General features: G+C 41.2%; 1 protein-coding gene across 8 annotated transcripts in view; it reads right to left on the reverse strand.

The window, feature by feature from the left end:
* Positions 1-22,140, reverse strand: part of PKP4 (plakophilin 4) — a 71,741-nt gene that overhangs the window by 24,311 nt on the left and 25,290 nt on the right. For 3 of the 8 annotated variants that reach the window (XM_039554807.1, XM_039554802.1, XM_039554801.1), the window contains exons 1-4: positions 21,335-22,102; positions 20,161-20,294; positions 8,054-8,166; positions 3,701-3,735 (exon numbers count right to left, since the gene is read on the reverse strand). In XM_039554807.1, coding sequence (XP_039410741.1) covers positions 3,701-3,735; positions 8,054-8,166; positions 20,161-20,294; positions 21,335-21,572 — 520 coding nt within the window. In that variant the 5' untranslated portion in view covers positions 21,573-22,102. Of the gene's footprint in view, positions 1-3,700; positions 3,736-8,053; positions 8,167-20,160; positions 20,295-21,334; positions 22,106-22,140 lie in introns of those variants that run through there. The other 5 variants (XM_039554804.1, XM_039554803.1, XM_039554806.1 and 2 more) reach the window with 3 other exon arrangements.

A 22,140-nucleotide genomic window follows, 5' to 3' on the forward strand; every position in this document is an offset into this window, starting at 1 on the left:
ACTTAGTAAACTACTATCTAAATATGTGCCTCTTAAGCTAACTTTGGTTCCAAGAATGTCAGCTGAATTGTACAGACAAATGACAGTGTTGTAAAGAAAGGCAAAGGAGGCACAGCAATGCTCTTATGAAGAAAGGAAAAACCTAAACAATCTGGGAAGAAAAGGACAAAGATGAAGATACTGAATCAACATTATTTTAACAGAAATATTAAGCATTCAATTATCATGTATGCAGGCAGCAGAGATGCAGTACAGAACCACAGAACAGTTTAGGTCAGAAAAGCCCTCTGAGACCATCGAGTCCAACTGTTCCCCCAGTACAAGGCCACCACTTGTCCCTAAAGTGCCATACCCACATGGCTTTAAAATCCCTCCAGGGATGGGCACTCCATCCCAGTCCTGGGCAGCCCTTTCCATGAAGAATTTTCCCTAATATCCAAGCTAAACCTCCCTGAGGAAGCAGAGTAGGCAGTGGAGGTTATGTTTAAAGATACCACCTGAAACATAAATTCTTGCTGCAGTAATCCATGAATGAGCCTGGAGTGAACCCAAAGGGAACATGCCAAGGACCACCAGCCCAGTCCCAAGGACTGCTCAGTGCCAGGAGCTGTGGGCTCTGGGCAGTGATGCCTGCTGCACAGAAATACTCTGGCTTTTACTAGTGGCTGGACACAAAATGCTGGTGTCTCACTATCTGCATAATGAGCCATAATGGAACATTCATACTAAAAATGTTACTCAGCAATTGCTATTTTGAAGAACACTCGAACACTAGTCAAATTAAAAAAAAAAAAAAAAAAAATCAATAAATCTTAGAAATCCCAGGAAGTCAGCAGTTATTTATCAGTAGTACACCCATAGGTCAAAACTAGCTTGTAAAATTTGACGCTAGTTAATTTACTAGAATAGGAGTATCATGACCAAATTTAATTAAGATTTAATAAGAAGTATTACTACACTTCCATTAGTTTAATTGTCAGTATGCCTAGAAATGATCCAGAGAATCAACACTGCAAGAACTCACTTCACAGCCTGTTACACCAGCTCAACACCAGATGGTAACAGCCACCAGTGGATGTTCCATGTTCTTCGGAATAAAGCACTTGGAGGACTTGGACTTTTACATTAGGATTACATCCAACTTCAATACCTTAATCTTCAGTCATTTTGTTTATCTAATACAAGGCCCTATTATCTCAGTTACTGGATATTACATGATATTAAATCAATGTCAAACTGACAATCAGTTTGGGAAGAGACACACAGGAAGAATAAGGTCCAATTGTGCTGTTCAGTGCAGATGTTCCCAGGACAGAGCTTTGAGTCCAACCCCGCTCCCATCACACACTGCCCACCACGCCAAAGCCTTCATAGGGCTAAAAAATAAAGACTGTTTAGGCTGTTTAACAAAGGCAAGAATGCAGAATAAAATGAATTGTTGTCTTTCTATCTGACTCCACTACCATGAAACAGGAGGAATGCCCTGAATAAAACAATAGCCTTCTTATAAATGGCTGATCTAATATTCTATTTATAGGCATCTGCAAAACAACATCACTTTACACTTCTGTGAAAAATTCTGTATAGTTCTACTGATGCAGAATGCAATTATAGCTACAGTCACATCTTATCGTCCACTGATGCTTTTGACGTAAACCACTACCTACAGTCATAAAAAAGGTGATTTAAGGCAGTGTTTTTATCCATCTTTAACTCCAGCATTTTCAGATTACAATTCATAAAGCAGCATCTAGTAACACTTGTACAAAACAAAGATCCACGGTGAACTGGGGAATAAAACCCACAATCATGCCACAATCACAACATAACTGTAAACAGGAAAGGAGATGTAGATTGGGAAATTATAAGCAAGAAATAGGTTTTTTTTCCAACATGCCCACTTCTGAGCAATTACTGCAGGAAAGACTACTTTGAATACAGAGATGTGAGAAATACACATCTAGGTTTGCATTAACACATACAGCATTGAAACAGAAGTAGAATTTTTGCCATATGTCAAGTGACTTCTTAGCAGAGATGTGCACAGGAGAGTTCTAAATAAAAACACACAAATGTGAGGAGAGAATTAAAGGATAAAACAAAAACATGAGCTGGATGAAAGAAAGAAGGAAAGAACGAGAAAGAAAGAAACGAAAAGGAAGAAACTAATGGAAGGTTAAGGAGAAAAGCGAGTAAGTTACAGGAAAATCAGAAAAGGAAATAAAGCAATGGAATGCAATTGGCCGAAATAAATAAGTAAAACAACAGCTGAGAGCTCTCAGAAGGAATCTGTACCAGTTGTGAAATGTCATTGGGACATTATAGAACAAGGGGAAGCAATGTGATTTAAAAACTGCCAACAAACAAAACCCACAAAACCAACATTCACATTGAAAAAATATGTAAGACTGGTTTCTCAATTACTTGAAAAAACAAATTTGACTTCTGTTTAAAACCACTGTTGAAAGAATACCTGGAAAGCATGACCATGACTAGCAAAAGTTAAATGGCAGGACAAGTAGGCTGTTGAGAACATTAGCTTTAAAAGAGAGGAAAAAAGCTAACGTGTGCCTCACCTCAGCTGCAGCAACAGAAACCATGAAAATACAATTATGCACAAGTTTAAGAGCTTAATCTCCAAATAAAACAAAAACTGGGAATGGGATATAAAATAATCCCAATTATAGTAATTATGAATATGCTTGATTGAACAAGGAGCAGCAGGCAGGGTCCCTGTGCAGCAGCCAGCACAGCTCCGAGGACAGACAGCACCCTGTATGTACGAGTGGGACAGGAACGCTCTGCAGAACGGGGTTCATGCAGCTCTCACCCTACAATGCCAACTGCATTGGGATTGCAGTGGGCCACTTTTGGCCAGCATGACAAGAGCACCCAGTCATCCAGCACAACAAGTGACTTGCAGGAGCCATTGTCTGTGCCTGTCCCACGGTGGCTCCTGCACGTGCCCCCATCACTCCAGAGCCCACGGAGTCCAGAGCGCGACTCCGCAATGTTAAACACCGTAACTGATGCGCTCAACCTCTCAGAGCTCCATGCTCTGACCTGGCAGGGGCAGGACGGATTATTCCAACAGACCAGGGAATGAATGCCACCTTGAAGAAATAGTCCTACCCTTTCCCCCAATATAGTTAGGAGCAGATGTAGCAGTACAAGAAAAATGTTTCTTTTGGAAAGAAAGTTCATACTATCCTGAGATACAAAAGCAGAAAAAGCACTCTCAGAAAAACCTTCACTTATTGGAGATCTTCTCAGTTAAGTAAGAACATCAGTAAAAAGAAAAAAAAGTCCAGTTTTCAGGCTTAAAACATGCAGTATTTTTTCATGATCCTTACCTGCCAGGGGGAAGACTCACAAGTAAATTTTAATTAATTGCAAAGAAGACCCAATACATGACAAGCCTTGTGTTACAGTCACAGCTCACACAGAAATGCAAAGGCACATAAAGATACAAGAAAAGTACTTGCAAGTACTTGTAAGCTCAAGCACCTTTTACAGTAACACAGGAACACACGTGTCCCATGTGTGACAAAGAAGACATTAATGTCATACTTTAACAAAGATACTTGGAAAAGATATGTAGCATTACTGCTAAATGTTTCATTTCTGACAAAACAAGCAATGAATGCCAAGAATATAAATCTACTTGGGCTTAAAGCAAATTGTACATAAAAGATAATACCTGAGGATCTCCAAGGAAATGACTTCTCAGTAGAGCTGCAGAAAGAAAAAAAAATTATCACACAAATGAACCATGTGGTTAGTTTGGGCTTTTTATTGTATTTTTAATTAATCATAGAAAACTGTACAAACCCCCCCCCCCAGCAGAAAAAATGTCAATAGTCCATGTCGATACCACTCTGCAGTGCTTTACACCGGACAACCAAACCATGGGTTATCAAGTTCAATTTTCTATTAGTCAGTGGGAATTATTTACTGTAACTTACTGTACGTCACAGCACCAAGCAGCATAACCTGTCTGCAACAGGACAGGTGAGAGCATGACTTATGACACACAATTCCTGTTTAAGGTGCCATGATGTCGGTAACAGCCCACACCAGTGTGTGCCACCAGCAGCACAGCACAACCAGCATACACAGCCCACAGACATCTGTGTACCACCAGCACCAAACATTCTGTTCAGACAGGAGCAGTCACTGCTCGGGGCAGGGTCCAGCAAAGGAGGTTTGGGGATCACCACTCTAGAGCATCTGGCTTCTACATGTAAAGCAGTTCAAAAATCATAGGTCTGTTTCTGTTCATTTTTTTCACTGTTTCTTCAGTTTCCAGTTTTCCAGAGAGAATTCCGGTCCTTCATACAGAACAAGTCAAACCACCTGACACACAGCTACAATTCTGAGAGTGAGGAGCAGACAGATGTCACACTGTCCAGGTTAGAGAGATGCCTTCAGAGCCAACTACTGCACAGACCAAGCAGGTGTCTGGTATCAGTACAAAATCCAACCTTCTCCTGCATTTTTCCAATAATGACTTTTTATCAAACTATCTTTACCCTTTTGTCCTTCCACCGAGCATGTGCTTTCCCATGCTGACAGTAGTATTGATGCACGACCACCTCTGCAGACAAATGCAGAATTCATCCATATGTTATATTCTAAATATTTTTATGGGAAAATGTATTTCCTTACTCTAAATATAAAATATCAAACTTTGAATAATATGTTGTTTTTTGCAGTGATTATAAGCTATTTTCTAAACTAAAAGCTCTTTAAAGGAAAAACAGGCAAGTCCATCAGATTTTATTGTGCCTAAATATCAGCATGAGACTATGATTTTGGGTAAGATGTAGCAATTTCTAAATGATTTTTTTATTTTACTTCTTTCTACCACAGCTACTAATTACAGAAAACTAGCTCAGCAACTGAACAGCACAAGATACTTGGTTCCTAAAATGAAGTCAACCATTTAGGAACCTTTTTGGAAACAAAATATTTGTATAAGAGTGCTAAAGACACATGCTAGCACAAACTGAACTAGAATTACAATGAGACTTCAGGAAAAAGGAGAATTCTAATGTAGGCTTCAAGTGTCTTAAAGTCAACCTCTGGCCACAGAATTCTCACGCTACCTAAATACCAAGTTTTCCACTCTTGCCCTTTACTCTGTTCCTCAGACTTTCTGGAAACTCAATTCCCTACACCGAGGCAACATGGCTCAGCGTTTCTGGCAATGGTAACACACACACTGAATACACACAAATACTTTATTGTCACATACACAAGACTGTTACCTGGAGCACGTCCCTGCCCAACATACCTTATTACTTGAACTTCCTTTACAGGTACGGAATGTAGGAATGAAAAAGGCTGCTCTGACCGTGGGTCACATGAAGAAAGCTGCTTCGTCAATACTTCAACTGGTCAAGCATTTACCTTGACTCTTATTAAATGATTTTGGAACAGGTCCAGCATACATCACCTACTGATATCATCACCTGATTTTGTCACCTAGCAGGTGCAATGTTTTGAAGACAGCAAATCTTTCAGCTTTGAGCAGTAAGTCCAGCGCATTTCATTCCACTGTTTAAAAGCCACTGTGGGGACATACTGCAATGCCCACGCTGAGCTGCTGCTGGAATTAACTGCAATGCTGTCTCTTCCAGACAGTAGCAAGTAAGATATCCAAAGAGTGCCCACGTGGTGAGCTGCCCTTCGGAAAATGCTACATTTTAGCCCACTACTATCCTTGAAAAAGAATTAGGTTAGTAGAGTAGACACGCAGAGATACTCCTCTATCAGAAATATCGTAACAGCTTGGTATGATGTACAGTTTCAATTAGAGAAGATAGAGACAAATATGACAGTAACACAAATATTTGGTAACTGGAGATGGAGCATGCATACAAACTGTGCTGAAATCCATCTATGCTTTTTTTTTTTTTTTTTTTTGACCCTTTTGATTTTTTTCCTCACTTGCATTTCTAAGGATTTGGATTGGGTTTTTTTGGTTTGAGGTTTTGATTAATTTGATTTTTTTGTTGTTTGGTAGTTTTTTTAGTTTTGCCCCTTTCTTAATTTCACACCTTTTCTTTGCCATTTCACTCCTTTAGTTCAAAGTTATCTTAGACACAAAATTGAAGCACCTGCCAATCTGGAAAAAATAAAAATCTGATAAATGGAAAAGGTTTAGCATTAAGTCATTTAGAGACAGAACACACTAAGGACCACCAGCACTACTTTACATTTTCATGTGGCAGCTCTCAAACAAACACTTTCCAGCTTTGGATTTCCAGGTTAGAGCAGGGGCCAGCATCCCTCTCACTAACGTGGCTGTGCCACTCTGCTAAGGTAGAAGAGGCTGGTGGAGGCCCCAGCCAGGTCCCATCCAGCACCTGTGCACAGGACAGCAAGGCTTCAGGAATAACACTGGCATTTAGGGAAATTGCAGACTTCTGATTTTGTTAAGCAGTTTGCTATTTTTTTAAAAATGACGTAAACACAATTATAGTTCCTTGACTGGACAGGTCAACCCCCAGTGCATCTTTCACAGGTTTTGCATGACATGAAACAGTTTAAACCTACTATCTTTGCAAGTACTCCATAAGGTGAAAAGTATTTCTGGTTTAAACAGCACCACTTGAGAGAAAAGCAGTGATTTCCATCGCCTACCTTCCTGCTTGGCTATACTGCTGTTGTCATCAAAAAAAGACAACAGATGAAAAAAATTAAGTATTATTTATTAAATATTTGTAAAATGGTGAAAAGCTGTAAAAAGCTAAAAATATAATTCTGTTTAAAATGTATGTACTTCACACATATTCCTGTAGTATTTTAGTTCACTACTTGGCTATGCCTCCATCATTGGAATACATCTGTGCTGTGAGGCAGGAGCAGCAACGGGCTGTTCCCAGCAATCCGGGTGTGTTGCTCAGGCAGAGCTGCCAGCGAGACTCAAGCACCCCTACAGACTGAATGTGTTGTTTTACTTGTCCTTTAGCTTCCATTTTAAATATCTACATCAACAACACATTTACAACTATATGCAGGGTATAAAACTTTGTGTAACTTTAAATTCTTAGTACAGGGGGATTTCTCTAATAAAATGCCATATACTAAACTCCATAAACTTGTATTAAACCTTACAAGCAACTGGAAACCAGGAAAATCAGTATTTTGCTTTTCTTGTTGAGACAGATAAGTAGACATTTTCACAAGTATTTTAAGTAAATGCGGTAATTTTCAGTCTTCAACTTTTCTAACAGCTATCTTCTTGAATTCACCAATACAGCTGATTCTTCTACCCACTCTGCCAGACCCTGTGCCAGGAACCTAAGCAATCCTATGTTCCCCCCCAACAAATTAACCAGCACTGCCACCAAAAACAGGTAGTCCTGGGACTCACTGGTGCTTTCCAGGTGACCCTGGAAAGCACTAATTCTCTAGGTGTGAATTCAGAAAGTGTCTGGAATACTACACCTGGACATAGTCAGTCATACTGATGGATGCTACTTCATTTTGCAACCCAGTGCCAAGGAACAACTGAGACTCCCAAGCCAGCCTGACCAGCTGGGCATGGGAACACAGCACTGGGGGCAGCAGAACACCCTTGGCAACCCCAGCCTCATGCACAGCCAGAGCTGAGAGTGCACCGGCACTGAAAACACATGTAACAACAGACAGTGTTTCAGAAAAGCTGAATGAAATTGGATAGTTAATTTAGAAAAATTTAGGAAAAAAAAAAACCTGGATTACTGTATTTAACTAGCACTGTTACTTTGATTCAAATACGTGTAAGTCTATTGTATGTCTCCTGGGATGAATCTAAAAAGGTAAAATTCAACATGTTTAAAGAGAAATTAAAGCTTTACATACACTCCATTGAAAATGTAATCATTAGAGAGGCCTCTTGAAACTGTCCCATAACTCTTTCCAGCAAATCTGCATTTTTTTAATTTGTCAGATATTAATAGAGGTGAGCAGCTATCAGTGAAAATATATGTATAGAGGACATAAGCACCACTAAAAAGCCTTTAATTTATGGGACAAATGAAAGTAAAGTCATCAGGACCTGTACCTTGTGCTGGCGATACTTGGTGACTCTGCTCCAAGCCTACATCTCTCTAGCTGATTAGCCACAATTTGCCTTTCCACTTCCAGTTCTCTGGTAAGTCTTTGAAATTGAAGCTCCTGAAATTCCAAAATAAAAAGAAAAGCATTCTTGATGTTAAAAAATGGGTGTGGATTAACTCTGAAACAATCACTGATTCATCACAGTTGTGTTTTGACTCTTCCTTAGGGGAATAAACTAGAAAAGTGGAAATTTAATGGTTCTTTAAATCAGTGATTCATGCAAATATTGATTTATCACCTGTTACAGAAAGAAAACATGTTTAAGCACTCTTGGGTTTTATTCCTCCTGCAATTAAAATTTTTGTGTCTTCTTATGTTACCACAGTCCAACAAAATCAGTGCCTATAAAGTCAGTCTTCAATTTCATCTATAAACAAGGAAACCGGAAAATATCGTATCCTAACCTTTCCAATCACAAACCTTCAAATCCTAAGGTATCCTACATTCTGACTGTAGCTGGAAACCTTAAGATTTATAACTTCAAACTGGCTGAGTGTAGAGATGTACTATTTCACCTTTTCTGAGTTCAGCTTTTTTTGTATTTCTTGGTCAAGGGTACCAAACTTCTTCAGCCTTTGTAACAGGCTTTTGGAACGAAATGCTGCAAGGAAGATGTGGGAAATACCAGTGCTGCACAGGATGGGTGTTACTGAAATCTGGACCATTTTCTATAGCACTCTGAAATCCAGACTATGTCACATCAAAGGATATTGAGGGTGTTTTTCTCCTCAGTTAGCTTTTATTGACCAGAGAAAAGGGTTCTGTTGCGCAATTGCATTATTTTTCAAACTGATACTGTAAACCCTCTGAAGCTTAGGTAAACCATACAAAAATAGATGGCCACCAATATTTAGCAATCTGATGAAGCACAAAGCAAGTCTTATATACAAGTCAAGTGTAACACAGCGCACTCCTTTGACTTGAAAGCTCAAATTACTGATGAGGTTTCTCCCATGTGAGTGAGGTTTCTCCCGTGTGTGACTCATGTAATGGTATTGCCCAGCAGCTGCATGTGAGCCAGGGATAACAGCTCCTGCAAACTGCTCCTTCACACCCTACATCACATGGAATGGGGCTGAACCACTTCCCTTTCATGAACCACTCTCCACTCCCTGCAGCTTGCGCCCCTTTTCAGTAAGATGAAGGGTGCTTCAGCAGTGTCCCACAGCTCCCAGCACTCCGCAGGGGCCTCTGCTCCCCGCTCCAACCCCAAGAGCTTCCACAGTGCACAGGAGACTTGGACTAACAACAGGGGCTCAGAGTAAGTGTAGGGAAAAGCTATTCTAAGAAGTTGAGATAAAGATTTTTCTACCAACAACACAATGAGATCCCCTCCAAGAACTCCCCAAAAGAAGGCTAGTTAGTACCTATACCATCAGGCAGGCAGCTGAGGCCCAGGGCAAACAGCAGCTGCCCTACTGCCAAAATGACTAGATTAGATGACAAAACTGAAAAAGCTACTTCTGAAGGTCTGATCTGAGCCCACTACACTGAACTGGCTGTTACACACACACAGCTGACTGCCCTTCCCAGAGGATACAAGGGATTGCGGACATTTCCAAACATTTCTGAGAACTCACTAACCAAACTGAATAAACACCCTAACATCCCAAATTTTGCAGCAAAAGTGGGTTTGCATCCAGGACATGGAGCTCTCCCAGCACTGCCTCAGGACACGAGCATCCACAGAGCTTTTCTACTATTGCTCTACTCAAAGAACAGAGCAGAATATGCTGAAGTTATGGGAAGGAGCTGTGGCCCTCAGCCTCCTCTGGGACACCCCTTCCACAACAGCTGGCATTGCTGTCAAGCCTCAGTATTAGAAAAACTTGACACAGTGGATGCTCAGGTATGAAAAAGCATTTTGGACATGTTTTAAACTTGGATTTAATTAAAATCTGCTTTTAGATTGAATTCCACAGCTAAATTGTTTTAATCCTGAGACCTGAAATGAAGAGTCTCATGAACATGATAACCCATGGACCATCACGAACCTCATAGGCCTGTGTCTGGACTAGAAAGCCCGGATAACACCCAAAGGTTTGTACGACACAGAGACCCAGTGGTCACAGTATGACATCAAGGCTTGGCTCGATTCAGCTCCATGTTATACCACAACAGTACACGTGCACCCAGTCAGCTCATTAGGACAGTCTGTCTTTTGGAGAGAAAATACTAAGATGTCTATTAAGTGAACAAAGTTGAAGAAATTTATAAAGTAAAGAAAGTCAAAGCAGTTTATAAATGATAGCTTATTTTCCAGTTCTAAGTCAGAATATAGATAATACATCCATCTAAAAGCTGATTTCTCCAGATGGTCATTCATATGTTAGCGGGGAATGCTGTGATTTAAAAAAAAAAAAAAAAAAAAAATTCCGTTCAGATGCTGAAGTTCTGCAAATTTTGGAGCAAATGTCAGCCAGACAAGCTTCTTCACGAGTAAATGATGCTGTATTATACAGCATGTAACAAATACAAACCTGCAAAATAAACAATACTGTGCTCCTTGTATGCAGAAATAATATAAAATATTTAGCATATATTTAAAGCTGTTTTGTGTTCCTTACTATTAAACCAATATTAAAAGAGCAATGTCGTAGATGCAAACTGCAAATCTGAATCTGTTATTTACTGATCTTTTAATTAGATGAATAAAATAAAACATGCTAGCCATTAATTGCTTCCATTCAACCAATCTCTATTAATTTCCCTTTCCATTACAGATAGAGACATAAATGAACACATTATTCTAGAAAACGTCTTGCTGCATAACATCTCAAGTAATAAATTGCCCATTTAAATAAAAATTTTTTGCCCACACTACAAAAATTCAAAGGCAGTTAAAACAGAAGAACTATACTTCTATTTTTCTTGAGAGTAGAAGAGGTGAATGACATAAATGGACAACAGAGCAATAAATTTTACTTCATTTATTTAAACTACATTTAAAAGCAAAACTCACTCATATTCTATCAGAAAAACTGAAATAAGGAGAAATAAAAGGAAAAGCCACCAAGCCTCATTTGGTCACTTCAGAGGCACCTGCACTGCTGAGTTGGGAACACCATCATCTGTCTGTTTACACTGTTCCTCACTTTATTTTGGTGTTGACCAGGAAGCCACAAACTGCACAGTGCACTGAACAGCAGAGGGGGAAGAGGCCCGCAACTCATCTGCCAGTTTTAAATCACTCTGATGCTTAGGAAGATCTAACGTGCTTTTGCAAGTGCAAGCATAGTAAGAAAAAAAAATCCAGCTCTATTTTCTAGTTGGAGTACATTCTGGCGTGAGCAGCCTGGGAGTCCAATGAAGCAGCAGTTTACAAACTTCGAAACAATGAGTGCTGACTTTTGTATACGCCTTCTTAAATTTGATATCTGCAGCAGGTGATATGTCTTAAATACCTGCCTAAATACACAAGATGGATAGTTTCAGAGCTACCATCTTTTTTACAGCTAGAATACCTCACGCTTTAAAACTTTCTTCTTTTAGCTTAAATTGTATTATTATTATAGAAAACTAAGTCCTAACCAACCCTAAATTGATCACCTTTCTAGTTTATGCTTCCTTATAGTGAAATTTTATACCACTCTGAATGGACATACCCCCATAATGTGTATCTATCAGACAGCACACTAGTTTTGACAGGACTCTATTGGAATTTGCTTCCCTATCCAGCTTCTCTGGGAGCAGTGGGAGAGCTCACTCCTCAAACAGGATGCTCCCAACACAGAGGAGCTGCTGCCCTGGGCACAAATCACAACTCACTGAATCCTACAGCACTGACTACTGACAAAATGGCTGCAGAACTCAAACACAACTCTTCATAAGCTTATTAGCATTAGCAGCAGAATATCTATGTGGGAAGCATGTAGTAAAATCACAGACAAAATTACAGAACACGCTGCCATACTGCATCCCAAGGACCAAACAAATCTTCTCAGACAGATACACTACACTGGCTTGGCCAGAACTACTTTTATTCAAAATTATTTAACACACATTGAGGGGAAAAAAGCAACCTGTAATTCTATAAACCTCTTTAGCATCAACTATTTAATCACCTTATCAAACGGCAGGTTTTATGCTCATAACCTAAAATTCCACTGCAAAGCCACAGACCATAATTCTTATTACGAAACTACAATAAAAGACAGCTTTAACCACAATTCCAGCTCTGGATCAGGAAGCACACACACAGGGCAAGAAAGCAGCTCACTTTGGAAAGCAGTTGTACTGACTGCAGGCAGACAGGCAGATAGGCTGCCACGAGTGAAAACCAGAGCCCAGAACATTTTAGCTCTGTGTAATTTCCTTTTGAAAGCTGAAGTTTTTGGAGGAGGGCCAAACCCTCTGCTGATGTTGTAGTGCTCACACCAGGTGACCAACCGCTCTTCCTGGGTGAGCTCCACATGCCAAGCAGAAATCTCACTCGAGACGACACTTCACTGCACCAAGGTACAGACAAGGCCAGTCATACCAATCTCAACAGCTGAATACTCCTTCCATGTGAAAGCTGAGTATCTCTGAGAGGTTGGTGGCTCTGGGGCAAGGGACAACAACCACCAACACACTGTGCTGGGCTCTTGTCAGCAAATATTTGAAAACAAGTAATTAATGGGAATGCTGTTTGCACAACTGACCATGAAGACTGCCATTGTCCTGTTGCGGGCTTTGGATAATAAAAGGGTTTAAGGGCAATTCTGTGCCATCTGTATCCTATCATGATACCATGTTGCAGATTCAACTGCATTTCATTTAACGAGGAACTTTTATCCCTCAGTAACATGGAAGTGAATGAGGAATCTACATTCACCACATCAAAAAATAAAAATTACTTTCTTCCTGCCCTGTTGTGATTTGAACACCTCTGGAAAAACACAGACAACTTTAAACAAACAGTGGCCCAGGTGGCTAGCAAAAGGTTTTCTAGTGACAGCTCTGGAAGAATCAGCAGCAACTGCACAAGCAGCAAAGAGAAGTCACAGATTCCTTTTGAATGGTTCATGCCTGGCTAGCCAGACCAAGATCGGGCAGCTGGACATCAGAGGGAGACAATGCCTCTAATAAACAAAGGCATCTCTTGCAGCTTCTTGACTTGACCAGTTCTCAGTGGCTGCTGTGGCAGAAAACTGGGCTAGGATGGGCTGGTACTCCTAGTTGCAGTAACACTGGGATATGCTAAGTTGCTTCAAATGCCAAATGTCACTGTCTATGAAATATTATGAAGGTAGTTGTAAGCTGAACTATGAAATGTGTTCTAATCACAAAGTGTTGTCTGTTGAACAATTGAGCTGAGCCTCTTTCAACAGCTCAAGTTGCTCATCTAAGAAAGTGTAGCCTACATTTGAGAGGACTATTTTTACCTTGCATTTACTATTTCTTATTCAACTGCAACCACAGTGCAGAGCCACACAACTTCCATTACCTGTGAAAGTTCACACAGTGCTACAGAAAAGGCTATTATGTTTTGGATATTTTCATGATAAAAATGTGCAACAAAGAAGAGGACAAACAAAACCGAAGTTGATTTACACCTTCCTTCATATAAGCCTCTTGCACTGCTCTGTGCAGAGTCCTCTGTTTCCAACTGCTATAATTCAGAGCTAGATCAAGCAACTGACTACTTAAACCCACACTGAATACTGTATTTTCCAAAATGGATATCATACTGTAGTGACCCAGCATTTAAATTGTCTACCAGAATCTATTGCAGAAAAAGCCTGTACTTATATCTAACAACATCAGAGTAACTTTAATATTTTCTGTAAAAATTAAGTTTACTCACACACACAACTGCATTTGCATGCTTTCAGTATCTCAGTATCTTCAAAAATAGAAGACAAAAGATAAAAAATTGGACAGTGTAGAGAGAATCACAGATTACAGGATGTGAGATGACACAGCTACAATTACTGGCTGATCACACTTATTCTGTATTCAACAGCAGCAGACCATTAAAGCCCTTAATACTTTTATGCGTGCATTGTTCACTAGTCTGGTACAACAGTTTAGTGCTGCTCTAGCTGATGAGGGATCAAAATTTCAGCATTTTATAGAAAGCTTACTGTTGCCAGTGGCAGGAGGGAAGAATGGCACTGGAGGCATTCCCGGACTGCCTCTGACACATCCTCTCTGAAAGCTTTGTGACAATGCTCGGGCAGCTTAAGTCAGCGCTGGAGCTGAGGCTCCTGCTCTGCCAGCTGGGGACCAGGGCTCAGCCGCTGCTGAGCAGACAAGCTGATAATCTAAACTGTGTGTGCTACAAAAGGTGTCAATACTCCAGTACATTTCAGAGGCACCCACAGTTTCAGATAGGCTCTTTTTCAAGGAGAGTTTCTCCTCTGAAGCCTAACAGTACACAGGACAAAGGAAAATTAACTTCTAGGTCACCATATGGATAAAGGAGTACAGAGAATTTTGATTAAGGAAATGAGCTAGCTATTTCACCTGAGACAGGAGTGGCATTTATTTTGTCCTAGAATAAGACCTTTAGGAAGTTGACATCTCAGACTTGACTCACTGAAACTAAAAATGCTGCTAAACAGCAGGAACTCTAAACCTCAAAGTTCTTAGGATTAAATAGACAAGAGTGACCTATGCAACTGAACACAATATTAAGAGAGTTGGAAAAAACCCCCAGTTCTTCCAGCCATTCACAAAATGTTGACCAAGATTTTTGTTTCACTCATGCCAAACTTGGGAGTCCATTTAACAAAAAGTACTGCCTTCAATTCAGAACTGCCACACATTTATCACCTAACTGATCACTAGATGCGTGCAAATCAGAATTTCAAAGTGAGACTGTGATAAGTTTGTGCCCAATTACTGGAAGAACATTTAGTAAATCTCTTTTCAGGTATCTCCATGAAGTGACATGCCTACACAGTACTGAATGTACAGCACTACATATCTGAACTGTAAGGAAATCTCCAGGACTTAATATCAATAGTTCTCATTCTACTAAAGATATTTTAACATGCAATAAAAAATAGGCAGAATGCATTCTTCCTTCTATTTCCCTCTGAAAAACGTAGAGGTTTGCTCCCTGCTCCCAAATGCTATTAAAAATATCTCCAAAATGATGCAAAAAATTTGTACGTAATAATGAAGGAAAAAAGCAAAGTGCACATTCTCTACTTATATGATACAGTTCAATATACTTATCCAAAAGGAAAAGATTTTGCTGAAGTCTTGAACAAACAACACTTCTAGAAAAACACATAGAGAAACCCAAGAGATGTATTATTATCCATCTGAAAGCATATTCAATCGTTCTTATTCTGCCACCCATTTACTAAAGGAAAGGTGAAAAGTTGCCCATCTCTGAGTGTCACAAACAGCTAGACCAAAGAACAAACTAAAAAAACAGCCACTGCTGCAAATACTTCTGTCTTAGCAAAGACATTAACATCAGCATATTCCAGTTACTACTGAAAACTGCATTGATGAGTGGCTTTTCCTGCAAGACCTCTTCTCAGCCCAACCACTGAAAACTAATGTGCTAAGCATGAAATTCACAATTCCAAATGATCCCATTTAATCTTGTCAATTCAGCAGCAGTTCATTCAAAATCCAGCAGTATACGGTTTCACACAGAAAATAGCAGTGATTCCATAAACCTACAAGGAGCAGTTGGCAATTAGCTGCCCTACATTCCAACCCCACCCCCCCCCCAAAAGTTACTGCTACCATGCTGGCCCTACAATTTTTAACAAGTTGTTATTTTAGTATGAAAATACTCAATTTACTTTTAACGTGGATAAGAGACTCCCTACAGAACTCAACTAAACTTCTATGCAGGATTCAGAACTCCCCAGGACCATTGAGTTCAGCCTGTGTCCAATCCCCATCTTGTCACCAGCCCAGAGCACTGAGTGCCACGTCCAGAAATTCCTCAGACACCTCCAGGGATGGGACTCCATCACCTCCCTTGGCAGCCCCTTCCAGTGCCTGACCACCCTTTCCATGAGGATATTCCTCCTGATGTCCAACCTGACCTCCCCCGGCCCAGCCTGAGGCTGTTCCCTCTCCTCCTGTCCCTGTTCCCTGGGAATGAGCCTGATCCCCTCTGGCTGCCCCCTCCTGTCAGGGACTTGTGCAGAGCCACGAGGGTCCCCCCTGAGCCTCCTTTGCTCCAGGCTGAGCCTCCCCTAGCTTCCTCAGCTGCTTCTGGTGCTTCAGCCCCTTCCCCAGCTCCGTTCCCTTCCCTGGACATGCTCCAGGCCCTCAATGTCTTTCTTACGTTGAGGCACCCAAAACTGACCTCAGAAATGGAGATGCCTCAGCAGTACCAGCACAGGGGATGGGGCACTGCCCTAGTCCTGATGGCCACACAAAGTTTTGATATGGGCCAGGTGCCCTCAGCCTTCTTGCTCACTTGGGCTCACGTTCAGCCACTGTCACCCCAGGTACTTTCCCAGGCAGCTTTCCAGCCGCTCTGTCCCCAGCCTGGAGCACTGCAGGGAGTTGTTGTCATCCAAATGCAGGACCCAGCACTTCCCGTTATTGAACCTCATTTACTTGTCCTTGGCCCATCAATCCAGCCTGTCCAGAGCCCTCTGCACAGCCTTCCTAACCTTCCTACCTGCAAGCAGATCAACAATCCCGCCCAACTTGGTGTCATCCACAAATTTACTGAGGGTGCACTCAATCCCCTCATCCCAATCACTGATAAAGATATTGAACAGGACTGGCCCCAATACTGAGCCCTGGGGACACCACTGGTGGCCAACCCTAGCTGGAAGGAATTCCATTCATCACCACACCCTCTGGGCCTGGCCACGCAGCCAGTTCTGAACCCAGCAAACAGTGCACCTGTCCAAGCCATGGGCTGCCTCTTGCTCCGGGAGAATGGTGTGGGAGACAGTATCAAAGGCTCTGCTGGACTCCAGGCAGACACATCCACAGCCTTCCCCTCATCTGCTGAGTGGGTTCACCTTGCCATAGCAGGAGATCAGGTTGCTCAAGCAGGACCTGCTCTTCCTAAACCCATTCTGGCTATGCCCCATCCCCTGGCTGTCCTGTATGTGCCGTGTGACCGCACTCAAGACGATCTGTTCCATAACCTTCCTGGGCACTGAGGTCAGGCTGACAGGCCTGTAATTCCCCAAATCCTCCTTCTAACTCTTCTTGGAAGAGCATGGATGGGCATCACACTGGCACCTTCGGTCATCTGGAACCTCCCAGTGAGCCAGGACTGATGACAAATAATGGGGAGTGGTTGGGTGAGCTATTCCGCAGCTCCCTCAGTGCCCTCAGGGAATCCCATCTGGCCTCATGGACTTGAGAATGCCTCAGTGGCTCAGCAGGCCACCAACTAGAGATATAACATATACCAGTATGAGTCAGTCCCTCCCTGATTATGATTCAAAAGCACACCCACCTGTGCTCCCACAAACAGAGTACTCAAAGTAAACCATGACAGAACTGTCCCCCTGCCCAGCCAAAACCAATTGTGGTGGCACTGTTGGGATTTATACTAACAAAAAATATTTTCACTTTAGAACAGACCTTGATCTTTGTCACAAAAGCAAAAAGCTGTAGTGATCTAAATTTCTTCCCAGGTTACACCTGTTCTGCTTGTGTTATTCTATAACACTATGAGTGAATCGAAGTGTTCATTTCCTAAAATATGACCAAGGAAGATTGACCCAGCTGACTGACACCTGCCTCAATGAGAGACTGATCAGACTTCAGAGGACACACTCCAGTTTGGTAAAATAGTTGCTTTAAACTGTTTTGCTGTCCTAGGAAAAGAACACAAGCGGAAGCAAATGGAAAGTTTATTCAGACGCAGCTTGTAGGGTTCATTGGCTAATTAGTGCAACTTTTTATATAATTGTAACTATCATCTCACAGCCATGGCAGAAAGCTTAAAGTAATTCAATACATTTATCTATCTTAGAACTACTGTAGTATTTTTAGAAGTTTTTATTAAGCTAAAATCTTGCCCAATTTGACAAGTAATAATAAAGGCTTTTCTTGATTGTGTTTTCACTGTAGTGTTTCTGAAGTACTTGGGCCAGGGTGTGGCAGTTCTATTTTACAAACACTGACCTGCTGCACCTCGCAGCAATTCCTGCAGCAAAGGAAACAGCAAACAGTGTAGCAGTTTCTGTTCAAGCTTAATAAAGAACTTCACTGGAAAATATTCTGTTCTGGGCTTCCTGCCACACAGGAAGGGTGTTGAACATGTCAGTGTCCATAATTATTATCAACAGAAAAAATACCAGAAAGCAACAGTTCAGCTCTTAATTCTTTCATATTATCACTTCCAAGAGTGAAGGACAATTTACATCTTCCTCCCCTCGCACTCATGTTATGTGTCTGTACATTTCACAGTAAGGCTCCAGTTCTGAAGTTTGTGTAACTCTAACAATTAATGACAAATAAAATTTTTTTAGCTTTCATCAGAATTTAGTTATGCAATAGCCCACATATTTAATAGTCTTTTTATAAACGGAAAGCGAAAGAGGTTTTAACCTCCTTTTCCAAAGAAAGAAATATTCCATTATCATTTTTTCTCTAGGACTAATAAAAAGATAAAAGCATTGCTTGGGCAGGCAAAGGAACACTAACAAATGCCTGTACTGCACACTAGTGTATGAAGCTGTTTCAGAGAGCGCTGCCCCAACCACTCGCTCAATGTGATCCACCACGGCTGCAGCGGCAGCACAGAGCCTTCCTGGGCAGTGGGATACCTGCCTAGAGATCCCAGCTCTGACACTTACCACTCTGCTCACCAGCTCACCAGCCACTACCATGAGCACACTCTCTATGCACTGCAACATAAGATGGACCAACTAAAAGCCACCACAAACATACTTTAAGCAAGTGAGTCCTAATGGCCATTTGTGACAGGTTAAGATGGCACAAGGCAAACTGCTCTTTGGTGAGAAGGGACTGAAGGTTCCTGTAACTCCTGGCTGACTTCTCACACTGCAACAGCCTCTGGCATTGATACCCTGCACACTGCAAATGTGAATATTAATTTTAACACCACTAAGAAATTGTTAGGGTTGCTATTGTCACCTTAAATTACTTTTGAAACTATTAATTTAGGCATGAAAATTAAGATTCAAATTTCATCAACCTGCAGAAAATTTTTGTTTAACAAAAGGTATTATGGGTATGAAAACTGTTGATCTCAAGAAGATATAACCTAATTCTCACCTTTTAAAAAAATACTAATACGGGACAACATAAGAACTAATATATCAAGTGTTTGCATTCAGGGCTACCATCTTGAATTAAATCCTGATTCATCTTAAAGGAAGTTCCAAAACAGAGACAGCAAAGCAGATTTATTCTGAAGTTCAGATGTTATGGTTTGTGTATTAAGTCAATAAAGATGATCGTTATTTCATGATACAATGAAAGCCAAAGTATCCCTTCTCCCTTTGTGTTCTTTAAATTTAAAAAGAAAAAAGAACAAAAACTTTAACTAGAGTGTTTCCTTGTAGAACTGCAATTTTTCCCACTTCAATGATCTTTACAAATTAAGGCTGAATTTGATTGCAAACACAATTTTATTTTTCCTATAGAAATTATCACTTTAGATATACACCCATAAATGTGCTGCAGATTTGAAATGTATTAGTACCTTGGTATTGGTAACTGAAACCAAACTCAGAGTTTAAAGCCCATTTTTTAATAAAGTACAATTAATCATAGTCAATCTGTATGTGCAGGACTTCAGTGTACTGAACACTTTGCTCTGCAGGACTTAAAAGGACTGATTCCAATGTTGCATCAATTCTACACTAGCTTTTCTTCTTTCTTAACACTAAACCTGCATTTCCAGTCTAACTTACAACAGCAGTGCAGACATTCCAAGGGATACAGAATACCAGAATGATGCTTCTGTTTAATGCAGGTAACTGAACCCCTTATATTTAGATTCTTAAACTGATACACGAAATATACTATAGTGACACTGGGTCACATGCTACAGAAACAAACAATAATGGTTGCTCCAGCATTGTAAGAGACAGCAGTTAACTCCACACACACTCTGAACTGATGAATTGCTGAAAACGAGGCAGATACCTGTTCCTTTACAGAAGCTAAAATGGTTGTGGCAGTAGTCTCTGGTTCCATGCCTGGGCCCGTGGAAGTCTCCTGCGCTGTCTGTGGCAGCCCCTCCTCCACCATTGAGGTCTGCTCAGGGGCTGGCATTTTGCCTGCAATAACAAGATTTTAAGACAGTTTACATTTTCAGCCAGTGATGTTTAAAATCCAAGTTTTCAGGATTATAACTTATATTTATTTTTTTCTATAAGCTTTCCAAACTTAACTAAATTAGCAGAGAACTTTGCATTACTCATCTCAATCTATGTCGTGTGACAGTGTTTCACCTTTGCAAATGGAGACCAGAATCACCTACACAATTCGAGGGTTAGGCAGGAGCAAGAAGGCAGCATGATGGTTCAAGATTATTTTTAAAAACACTATTTTGTGGTGGTTAATAAAACCAGCAAATTTCAAGATGCATGAAAAATACCAGTGTTAACTATTAAGAACACCCAGGATCAGTACAAGTTTACCACACACAGTCTTCAGCACAGAAGAATGACACATAACAGCAGAATGCTCTGCTGTCAAGAACAAACTATGGAAGAGACTAATTATGGTAATAAAAGCTTAATGGGAGCAATGCTTCCAATGCTCTTTTTGCAAAAGAGGAAATTAAAATGCTAAAGTTAAAGCAATTGCCCTCGGCTATGGATAGTGTGGAAAGGACAGGATTAGCGTCCAATAATCCCAAGATGTGTTATTGCAGAGGCAGCACACTAACAATTCCAATCCATGGAAAAAACCAATTAATTTGTTCAATTATCAAAGTCACTATTAACTAATATTACAGAGATAGCTATGAAGTGTGTTTAACGCTTTGAAACAGCAAGTAGGTAGCATTCACAAAGCTTCTACACAGATACCATGCTTTAATTTCCTTCAGAAAATAAAACTTGCGAGGTCTAATGTTAGAAGTAGCCCATATTTCATTTTAGATTTTCAGAACAAACTCACTCAATATTCCTAGGGCAGACAAACAGGAACAGATTCCTTCCCTGTTCCGTTCGTTACTCAAAGGGTGAGGAGATGCTTAGGCTGCAAAGGGGCTCCAAGGCCAGGAACAGACCCGTGAGACCCCTCAGTCTGGAGTTCTACTAGCCATGAACACCTGAATGAGCACAGGGCAATCCACAGGATCAGTGCACACCTGTGCTGCAGAGCTGCATGTTTCTGATGGTGTTGAAGGGGGACTTGAGTCGACCCTGGAGGGATCTCTCCTGGGATTCCTGGCCTCTTGGAAGGTTTCTGTCCTTGCGCTTGTACGCCGAGCCCAGGCAAAGGCAGAGCACTGTGTTGTCAGAGCAGTACTGTGCTGCTGCTATGGGTAGAGGTGAGGTGATGGTGTAAGAACAAGCGCTTTTGTTCTGCTCTGTGTACAGCAGCATGTGGGCGGTGAGAGGAACAGCTCCCGTTCAGGCCCATGAGCTCTCCAAAGCTAGCACGGGGTCTTTATTAACCACAGTGTTCTGGTCTGCTAAAAGGGCTGGTGACATGGTTCACGTGCAGTTTCACATCAGCCACTAAGGGAATCAAACAGTTTCAGGGAAACTCAAGGGAGATAAGTGATGAGAGGCAGTGGAGCAGTCATGGGGGCAACCTGTGGTGCAGAACCCTGGTCACCCACCAGCTTCTACCGTGGCAAACTGAGAAAGAAAAGCTGTTTCCCAAACACATCAGAGAAGGAGCCCAACTCAGACTCAGCCGGGCAGGACTTTTCCCCTCAGCACCTTGCAGGTGAAGCATAGGGAAGCTGCCCCATACCCTGAAATGAACCTGCATGCTCTTACCATACATCCACACATTTATCTTCTGGAACATGGAAAAAGAAACTGCGCAAACCCAACCCTGCCAGGTTTCTGGTGTCAGGACTGTGCAAGGACACCTGAGCATGCTAGCCCAGCCACACCAGGAGCCACTCCACTGCCTTCTGCCCTTCCCACAGACACAGATCTC

This window comes from Corvus cornix, chromosome 7, assembly GCF_000738735.6.
Source record: "Corvus cornix cornix isolate S_Up_H32 chromosome 7, ASM73873v5, whole genome shotgun sequence".
NCBI classification, from domain to species: domain Eukaryota; kingdom Metazoa; phylum Chordata; class Aves; order Passeriformes; family Corvidae; genus Corvus; species Corvus cornix.